Source organism: Prunus avium, chromosome 3 (genome assembly GCF_965620075.1).
Source record: "Prunus avium chromosome 3, drPruAviu1.hap1.1, whole genome shotgun sequence".
Lineage (NCBI taxonomy): Eukaryota > Viridiplantae > Streptophyta > Magnoliopsida > Rosales > Rosaceae > Prunus > Prunus avium.
In genome coordinates this window covers 26,067,903-26,077,718 of record NC_142286.1, presented here as the reverse complement: position 1 = coordinate 26,077,718, position 9,816 = coordinate 26,067,903, and the positions used below count along the sequence as shown (strand labels likewise).

The following is a 9,816-nucleotide window of genomic DNA, read 5'->3' as shown; positions in this document are numbered from 1 at the left end:
GATTTTTTGGGCCTCAACACTTCTCTATTGGGCCTTTCGTTGTGAGAGGTTGTTTTGGGCTTATTGAATCCCCCCATGTTACAATTGGGTATTAACAGATAGATCAATCTATAAATGAGTTATGATAGTTGATAAATGTGTTAATGATGGTGGTGGTGGATGTGACAATGGGGGTGGTTCTGGTTGTTGCATGCGGTGGTGGTAGGCTGAGGATGGGGATGGTGGCGGTGATGATAGTGTTGAGGTTTGTGGTAAATAAAGACCATGAAAATAAAGTACAGATGTTGACAGAGACTTTAAGTTCGAATCTCTTGTCAAATAGAAAAAGAAAGAAAATACAAAAAGAAAAGTATGGAGAAAGAAAGAAGACGGTAATTAGCCAAATCGGAATGAGGAGAGAGAGACAGACAGAGGCCCGTCCACAAAGGCAACATGTACTACTTTTTCTTGGCCGTAGATCTGATTCTCGCTTCTCATCTCAGCTCTCTCTCTCTCTCTCTCTCTCTCGTGTGTGCGCATTGTATAATAAAATAATAATTTGTTTGTTATATCTTTTTTTAATTATCATTAAACTTTTAATTAATGGATTGATATAGCGGCAGCCAGCGAAAATCTCGCATTCCCAGCATCGTCTTCTTCTTCTCCTTCTGGTCTTTTTCTACTACGCAGAAAGAGAAACTGATACACCCACCCACCCATCGATCTCTCTCTGTCTTCTTCTCTGGGTGTTGTATGTAATATATTAATGCCTGCACAGAAGCGTTCTTTGCCAGAGAGCCTCAGCGACAGCGATGATGAAGACCCAACACATATCCACCACCACCAACGAGCCAAGCAATCTCGAGCTCAAGATGAATACCAACTACTGCAAGAAGAAGAAAAAGTAGTAGCAGTAGAGGGAAATGAAGAAAATGAAGAAGAAGAAGAAGAAGAGGAGGAACACGATCGAGATGAAGCGGGCGGTTACGTATCATCTCTCTCTCCCATCTTCTCTGTTTTTGCTCTTCGTGTATTTGTATATGTAGTTTTTCATCTGGGTCGTGTTCTGTTTTTCGATTGATTGATTGAATTTATTTGCTTTTGTTTTTACATTTCAGATTCTGAGGGAAGCCCATCTTCTACTTCTGAAGAAAAACCCGAGTACTCTCCCTCCCTCTCTCTCTCTCTCTCTCTCTCTCTCTCTCTCTCTCTCTCGTGCACACACGCTACATTTTGGCTTAGTTTTATTTTATTCTATGTCATACTTCAATATCTTCTGTGCGCACTAGCTAGTTGTAGATTTTACTACCATTTTCGAGCAGTTTCAGAAAGCTCAATGCTTTGAATGTTGATCGGTTTTCCACGTGTCCTAATATACAAAGTGCCGATTTGTTTCGATGAATGTTGAGTTGTCGTTGGTGGTGTTGTCAGTTTTGGTATTGTTATAAGCACTTCCCTAAGTTTCAATTTTTGAAAGATACGAGGATTAATGCTTGAGAGATTGATGAATGTTGGGATCTGAGCCTTGTTTTGTGCTTGTACTACTTTTACCAAGTCGATATATTAATTCTACAGGGCGGGTACTGGTTTTCTGATTTTCCATAATCCGGTAGTGTTCTGTTACAAATTGTTATTGATGTCATGGTTGTGGATAAGAACTTCCTGGTGGTATCCTCCAACCAGTGTTCTATATGAATTGAAAATTGCACCTGTTTGTCATTTTCAAAAACAGAAAAAAAAATTTGCTCCTATTTGTACTTCTGAGTGTAGTGCAAAGTAATGATTACGTACTTCTTGTTCACTTGCAGATTTTTATTTGTACAACTGCCAGAAATTCGTAAAGATGTACACTGTCCAATATGTCTTGGTAACTTCTGCTTCTGAACTTTTTGAATGAAATGTCATGGTTTAAAAACAAAATTGGTATGCGTCCACTGTACTCAACTGATGAAGATGCCCCCTTGTGGCATATAGATAGACTTTTTTTTCCCTCCCCATAAAACATAAAGCACTGAGTAGAAGAGGAAGTTTAATGACGCATGTTTACTCTGTACCTCAATGGAAAGTGTCATGATATTGTTTACTCCTCTATGTTGATCTCTCATATGAGCGTTGCTTGACTGGAACTTTAAAGTGGTATGTTAACAATTAATTACTGCGCTATAACGATTCATGCATGTATATATCTATCAAAATTCTTAGTTCACATTTCTATTTACTGATGGTGGTTAACTGCTGATTCTGCTATGCACTGGCTTCTTCTTGTAGCTATGCACTGACTTCTTTTGTTGGAATGCAATCCTGCATTGCTTGGCATGGATTCTCAGTGATGCAGAGAATGAATTGCCTATTATTAATAAGTAGTTAAGTGCTGATTCTTATAGTGTTCTCTGTAGTTCTACCACTGTTTTCAAACTATGAAATGCACTGTGGTCTATTTTGAGGCAAATTCTAGGTACTTAGCTATTTAGATAGTAAGTAAAACTAGCATTTGTTTAAAATTATGCAAGAGTTGATTTGAGAAGGAAAAATTCAAACCAATAGAATGGATTTCAAATTTGATGCTTATAAGTGGGTTTGGCAAACCATGCAGGGCCTGCCATTTGAATAATTTGGTTGGCTTCATTCATCCCTCATCTTGTCAACCACAATAGTTTGTGGGTCAAGAATAATCTGGATCTGGAAACAAGGGTTAAATAAAACCAAAACCAACTATCAATGTGTGATTTAGTCGATACGTGAACAAGGGGAAGATTAAGACGGGTGTGACTTGAGATAAAATAGTGAGAAAAACTCGGTGATCTATGGTTTAGCATGCTGTTACAGAATGGAGAGGGAAATCTGCCTCCTTACATTACACCCTTTTTCTGGGTTTATAAGAAAACTTCTTTTAGTTTGTAATCCCTGAATCCTAATTTTTGTTTGGAAATAAAGTGGTATGCGTGGAGGAATACTATTATGTATTTAGTAGATGACTCGTCGGGCCATCGGAGTGGGACTTATTTTAAGATCTAAATGATGACAGAGATATTCTCCTGTACTTCTTTTACTAGGCACCTAATGGTAAATCCCCATCCAAATCTCTGCTTCCCTCCAGCTGTAATCTGGAAATCTAAAGCTCCCCCTAAGGTAAAAGTACTAGTTTGGCTAATCGCTCAAGGCAGAATTAACACATGCGACTTGGTCCAAAGGAAAAGACCCAGCTGGTATTTCTCTCCTAATTGGTGTGTCCTGTGCAAAAAAGAAAATGAAACTGTGGATCACCTCTTTTTGCTATGCCCCTTTGCCTCGTCCCTGTGGGCTAAGCTATCCCGGGAGACGGGGATAACATGGGGAATCTTTGCAACTTGCAGTGAGGTGTTGGAAGCCAGGTTCAGATTCTTTGGTGGGAGGAGGAAGGGTTTAGTGTTGGGAAACTGTGCCATGATGGCAATTTTCTGGCAAATATGGGGGGAAAGGAATAGGAGAATTTTTGAGAATGTGGTGGGGGACGAGGTAGAGATGATATGGGATCGTATCCGAGTCTGGGCATCTCTCTGGGCCTCTGTTTCTGTAGAATTTAAGGATATCAGCTTTCAGCTTATCCACCTAGATTGGAAAGCAGTAGTGTTGTAGTGCAGAGCTTTTTCTTTCTGTTTTGTAAGATGGCCTCCTTGGCCATCTCGTGTCTTTCGCTCTATCCTATTTGAATAATACTGTTTCTTTTCAAAAAAAAAAAATGATGACAGAGATATTGATGTGGAAGAAGGGGAGCTCAAGTGTGTAGAAAACACATATATACTTGTGCTGCTGCAAAGGCAGATTGAAACATTGAAACGACGACTATTCATTCAATTCCAGAAACATGGTGGTGAAGGTATTCAACTTTGATGATTCCCAAGCTTTCTGGACCTTACCTTCCACCTAGCATGCTCTTCATTACCAATGTTTGGTGTGAAAAATGTCCAGAAGGATCAATACAACGGAACACAATTTCTCTAAAAATGTTATTGTTGAAAAATTTAGTATAATACTTGATAACTTTAACACTTTTTGTATTGAGAAACAGAACTACACAAGATGAGGGATGGATATGCATCTGGAAGCATTGGGGAATAGTATGCTTCTGAACTTTTTGAATGAAATGTCATTTGATGAACATTGTCTACCTAGCTGCTCCATGTGAGTATCTTGGAGCATTGGGGAATAGTGATTTTTTGTATGTGAGTTTTTGGATCTGTGATAGGTTGTGAACCACCAAAATTTAGGACTTCCTGGGTGATGGATAATCCTTAGTAGGTGGCCACTCCCCTTCTACAAGAAAACAAACCATAGCCCGCCTTCTAATTGCCACCACCCTTTTTCCTCACCTTGCTTTTGAGCATTTTTTTTCTGCCTCCGCAAATGTGCTAAGGTGTCTTTTTGACCTCTTCTTCACAGTTCTGAACAATGACACTATAAATGAGATGGAATATACAGTGGCATATTCATTTGCGTTATATTGTGATAACAAGTATACCATTATGCTTGATTTGGTACTGGTGTAGATATTTCTAATATACATGTATGTGGTTTGACTCACCTTCCCGCAGTGAAACAAGCAATTACACCAATAATTTGTTTTTCCTACTTTAGTCCATTATCAAGATGAAATTTGGAAATAAGAGTAAGTTCTTTCCCAACCTTATTTATTAAACTTTAAGATCAGGAGATGGAAGCCTGTCAATGGCATCATAGTTTTCATTAGATTAAAATGTATTTTTTGAATTTCCAATATTACCCACCTTTAATGTAATATATATATATATGCCAAGTCTGACAAAAGAAATATTGAAATATAAATCATAGTCACTTGGAAGAAGTCAAATTCAATTTGAGTTTCCTGGGGGCCTGGTATGGCAGTTATCCTCACACCCATAGACTGAATCTAACTCATGTCTTTCCCTTCCCTTGAATAAAACAAAAAAGTCAATTTGAGTTTCTTCGTCTTTGATGAATTGGCTTAGATATCTTGAAGAGAATGTGAAAGACTGAAGTCAGGATGGCCACATGCAAAAGTGTGATTGCTGATACAAAATTAAAAGCTCTGGTGACTATGAAGTGTGATTGCTGAAAATAAAACCAAAACCTCCTTGGAATTTTATACGTTGAAATGAAGAAACTATACTTCCTTGCTAGAAAGTACAAAAGAAGTCACCATAAAGTACCAAGCCCTGTACCCTGCCCGTTGAGATCAGGGCCACAGCCAAAGATCAGCTCTGTGTGGTGGAATCTTCAAATAAAGTTGTATCCTAAGACCCATTTGTTTTCTGTTTTCTCAGTGTAACCTATAGTTCATAATTCCTATTGGCAACAGCACAAATGAGAAATTTATTTTATTTTTTCAAATACAGAGCAAATTTCTTCTTTAGGACATGCCAGTATCTATTGAACTTAGAACATCGAATGATTAGGGGATTGCTTTAGTATGTTGAAATTTTGACATAATACGATCACCATTGTTTGAATATATCAATTATTTAAGAAAGGATATTAGTTTAGTTTTACATGCATATTGAATTCCTGTATGGATTTCCCAAGACTCTAAATTTGTCAGCTTTATATACTATCTGTCTCCAGAAGTTCTCATTAAACATCAGCAGCCATTTGGATGTGTTATTGCTAGTGGTACTGGTAACAATTACTAATATCTTGTTAAAAAAAGAAAACTGTGATTCCTGCTTCTTGTTTCATCTCTTGAGTCTTGCTTACCTCTTCTGTTATCCATAATGCTTTATCAATCTGGTACGCATTCATTCATCAATTTCTCTTTCCTTGACAGGGATTATTAAAAAAACAAGGACTGTAATGGAATGCCTACACAGGTTTTGCAGGGAGTGTATAGACAAGTCAATGCGGATGGGGTATGCACTGTTGAGCTCTTTACCTCTTAGCGTTTTCTTATTTCTGTAATAGTGGCATTTTGATTCTCTGATTGAAAAAAAGGAATTTTTTTTGTTATAATATAAGTTGAGAACCAATCAACCTTATTTAGTTAGTTTGATATATAATTTCAGGAACAATGAGTGCCCCGCTTGCCGCACACACTGTGCCAGCCGACGTTCTTTGAGAGATGATCCAAATTATGATGCCCTAATAGCAGCTTTATATCCAGATATTGAGAAATACGAGGAGGAGGTATAAATTTTGCTTTTGTACATTTATATTACTAGCAGGTTGACAAGTACATTGCATATGGTCAAGTATAATAAAGGTTGCTGAATATGGGAAAAATAGAAAGGATAACACTTCAAATTAGTTTTACTACAATCCAGCTTTTAACAGACGTAATGAGCAAGGAGATAAATAGGGTTACTGTTGCAGATGGTATGGCCAGCTTGGGAAATGATTGTAATCTGGGTTACCATGTTTTGAGTTGGTCCCATCCTCCATTGTATGCCTTTTGCGTGCTGATCTTCTTTGTTTTATCTAGGCCCAGGCTTCTTCCAGTGTAGGTTCTTCCTCTGGCTTTTGGGCTCCCATGCACAAAAACTAAAAAGATAAATAGAGTTTATTATTCTTGTTTCCATAAATTTTTAAATATAGACATCTAAGTGAAGACATAATTAATGACAATTTTATAGTTAGATGATTCGTTGTAGATATATGCTCTTTTTAACTTGATCATTTGAACTTGAAAGTAAGTTTTAATCAAGAAGATGGAAACAACAAACTGTCACTCTAACACACACATGCTCATATATATATATATATATACATATGAGAGAGAGAGAGAGAGAGAGAGAGAGAGAGAGAAATTAAATAAACGTATGACTGAGAGGCCTACAGTATTGAAAGAGAAAATGGAAAAGATAGAAATTTATTCCTCAAAAGGATGTAGTTTTATTAAGGGTTTTGTTTTGAGAATGTTATGCATCTATTTCGACTAAATAAAGATTAGTGTAAGTTTTTGTTTTTAACGAAAAGATGTGTAAGTTTATCATGTTTTGCAAATTGAGAATTAATTTGTGTATGGTTTCAGGAATTGGCTTTCCATGAAGAAGAGAGGACTCGAAACGAGCAGGTTGGGTTCATGGTTAAAAAATTTCTTGTAGAGATTTGGATGGTGTTGTATTTCTTAGGACATGAACACTACTCAGGAAATATGTTGTCCGGCCTGCATCTCTTTATTCATTTCACCTTATAATCATGTGGTTTCATTTGTAATCAACAAACAAATTAAGCAAAACCCTCACCAAAAGAAAGCAGGCTTTTTTTAGTCATTCTATGATCTGAATCTTGGAACTTGACATGACCCTACTCTTTGACCCTTAAGCCAAGGACCAAGGCAATGGAGCAAATCCAAATGGCCTTACATTTTTTTTCCCCTCTATGTTGGATACTGACGATTTTGTTTCTGGTGTGCTGTTTTAATGCTCCAAAACAGATCCAAGCATCAATTGCCCAAATTTTTCAACGACAATCAGAAGCTCTAATCAGAAGACGCACATTTGGAAAAGATACACCAGATGCATTTATTACAAGATCGCAGCGCAATAATCGGAGTTCCTTTTTAAGGAGACGGAGCTCTCGAGCCACTGAAATTCAAGGATCTGTAGACAATGAGGATGAAAATGACAATAATAACATGGGCAAAAATTCATCCTCCACTGATGAGCGACGTACTGAAGTTACGCCAAGACGGCTGAGGAGACGGGCAGGATCTCGATCCTCTCAGCCGTCTTCATCGCTAGCCAATTCAAGTGGCGGATGCACTGAAAATGATTTAGAAGTAAACCGAGAGAACCGTGGAATTTCTCCTGGTATTGTGTGGAGCTCAGAAATGCTTGCTTGGGGGCGGGGTGGTGCTCGAAGTCACACACGGCATGGCATTTCTAGTGGTTGCGGCAATAAGAATTCTCGAAGCACTCGCTTATCAAAGTTGGTTGATTATCTCCGGAGCATAGAGGAAAACAATGATGAGGTATAGGGATATTGTGTTGGACTATTTGTTGGGTCATTTAGGTCCATTCATTACATGTGCCACCCGTGGAGTATCTTGCTGAATTGTAGTTTCTTGGGGGCTCGAATAAATAACTAGTTACTTTGGCTTTCACTGAGCACCGCAGTGACCCAATTAGAATCAGTACTGCTTTCTTTTTCGCGGTTTTGTATCCCCTTTGATGAAATACTTCTTTGTCTGCAGTTAGATGTTCATCTCATGCTTATTTCTTTGGATAAAAGATGTACACCAGGTTTGCAGCAGCCGCACCTATGCTGTCGGCCAAGTTTGTCAGTCAAGCACCTTTGTGATGTGAGATTATTCTCCTGATATTACTAATCTAAAGATGTAAATTTCACTTGTGAAACTTGCCTTTGACTATGTAAATGTTATGATTTCTTCTTGTGCCTTTTTGGATTGAGAGTTACAATTGGGCTGTGAAACTTACTAGTCATGCCTCTTTACCTCATCCTCTGCTGGAATTTTTGTTTACATACTATTGATAGAGAACACAAGCATGACGCATTCTAATAATATGGCCAACCTTAAGTTTACTAGTTCATTCTAAAAATGTTAATGTACTGCTCTTTATTTCTTTGGTATTCTTCTACATTACACAATACCCATGTGCCCGTGTAATTTTCCCATGCATTTTTTTATACAGTATGTATCTCGCCAGACGCCTTTGCTGGCAGAAGAAGTTGAATTTTTGGCAGTCAAAGGGTATCACAGTTCCAATGACGAGAAGTTGACCCTGAACCCTTCATCCTTAATGAATGATCTAGATTCTGCACCCCTTCTAGTTGATCCATGCAGATATGACCTGCAAATTCTGCAAGCAGAAGAAACTTTGGGAGGGGTTAAAGCCATTTGCACTTCCAGCAGGGACCATTTGGTGAGTAGACATTAGAAGGGCTATTGTGAGCTCTCAGTTTTACAAGCTCTCTTAAGATCTCTACTTTTTACTATTGCCAAGCTAAAAGGTGCACACAACTCATCTTTGGAAAGAATATTGATCCAATGAGAAAAATTTAGTCGAACGTTTCAATAATAAGCATTGATCAAATAACAAATGCATCTGCTAGTTAAAGTTCTCTCTGGTTGCATTTCATTTTACTGTTTTGAGCTTAAAATGAGAGAATAGAGTAACTTTTGATGCTCAAATGTGAAGATGCTTACATGATTTGCAGTGCCGAAAACTCTATTTGAAAGACAGAATGCTTATAATAAGATCCATGAAACTCCTTCATATGGCAGTATTTGTAGCCATATTGTACAAATTGTCCTTATTGTCAATTATTTGAACCGGTTTGAAGAATGCAAGCCATTCATTCACTTTATTTTCAGTTTTAAAAGATATTATCATTAACACCATAAATAAAGTTTTAAATTCATTTAAAGTCCTTTCAAATTTTTTTAAATGATTTTTAAACTTATTTCTTCTGTTTAGAATCATGTGTGAATATGCATAATCCTGTTTCTAATCTGACTGTTTGGCAAGAGATCATTCTCTATGATTGCATTGATATCAACAATAGTCATTGAACACTAAATCAATATCTGCTACTCTTTTCAGATTCTAGCATACAGACGGAAGGAGATTTAGTTAGGAAATTTCGGACTTGCCAACTAAATTCGTACGAGAAGATTGTTGTATCTGGCTGTTGATAAAAGAGTTACTGTAAATCGATGTAGTAAAAGATAGATACCGGGATGCATTGATCCCCAGTTCAGACATTGTTGTATTCTTGATGTTGTAAACGCATGCTTCTATTGTTTGTGTAATTTGATGTTGTTACTTTTTGTGGCTTCATTTTAGCAGAAACGATTAGCTTACAATACATCAGTAGCAATTTATATTTTATTTTTACAATTAT

The 9,816-nt window shown here is 37.3% G+C and overlaps 1 protein-coding gene across 2 annotated transcripts; it reads left to right on the top strand.

Moving 5' to 3' along the window:
• Window positions 1–350: 350 nt before the first annotated feature.
• RING1A (RING 1A) lies at window positions 351–9,815 on the top strand. 2 transcript variants are annotated; one of them, XM_021971503.2, is made up of 10 exons: window positions 353–962; window positions 1,098–1,140; window positions 1,788–1,846; window positions 5,780–5,861; window positions 6,015–6,135; window positions 6,980–7,021; window positions 7,385–7,921; window positions 8,144–8,251; window positions 8,604–8,834; window positions 9,516–9,815. In XM_021971503.2, exons 1-10 carry the CDS (start codon window positions 746–748, stop codon window positions 9,543–9,545), a joined length of 1,470 nt encoding a protein of 489 aa, XP_021827195.1. In that variant the 5' UTR covers window positions 353–745; the 3' UTR covers window positions 9,546–9,815. The 2 variants fall into 2 exon arrangements, with proteins under 2 accessions (XP_021827196.1, XP_021827195.1); XM_021971504.2 differs by lacking the exon at window positions 1,788–1,846 and having other exon boundaries at window positions 351–967.
• Window position 9,816: the final 1 nt, after the last annotated feature.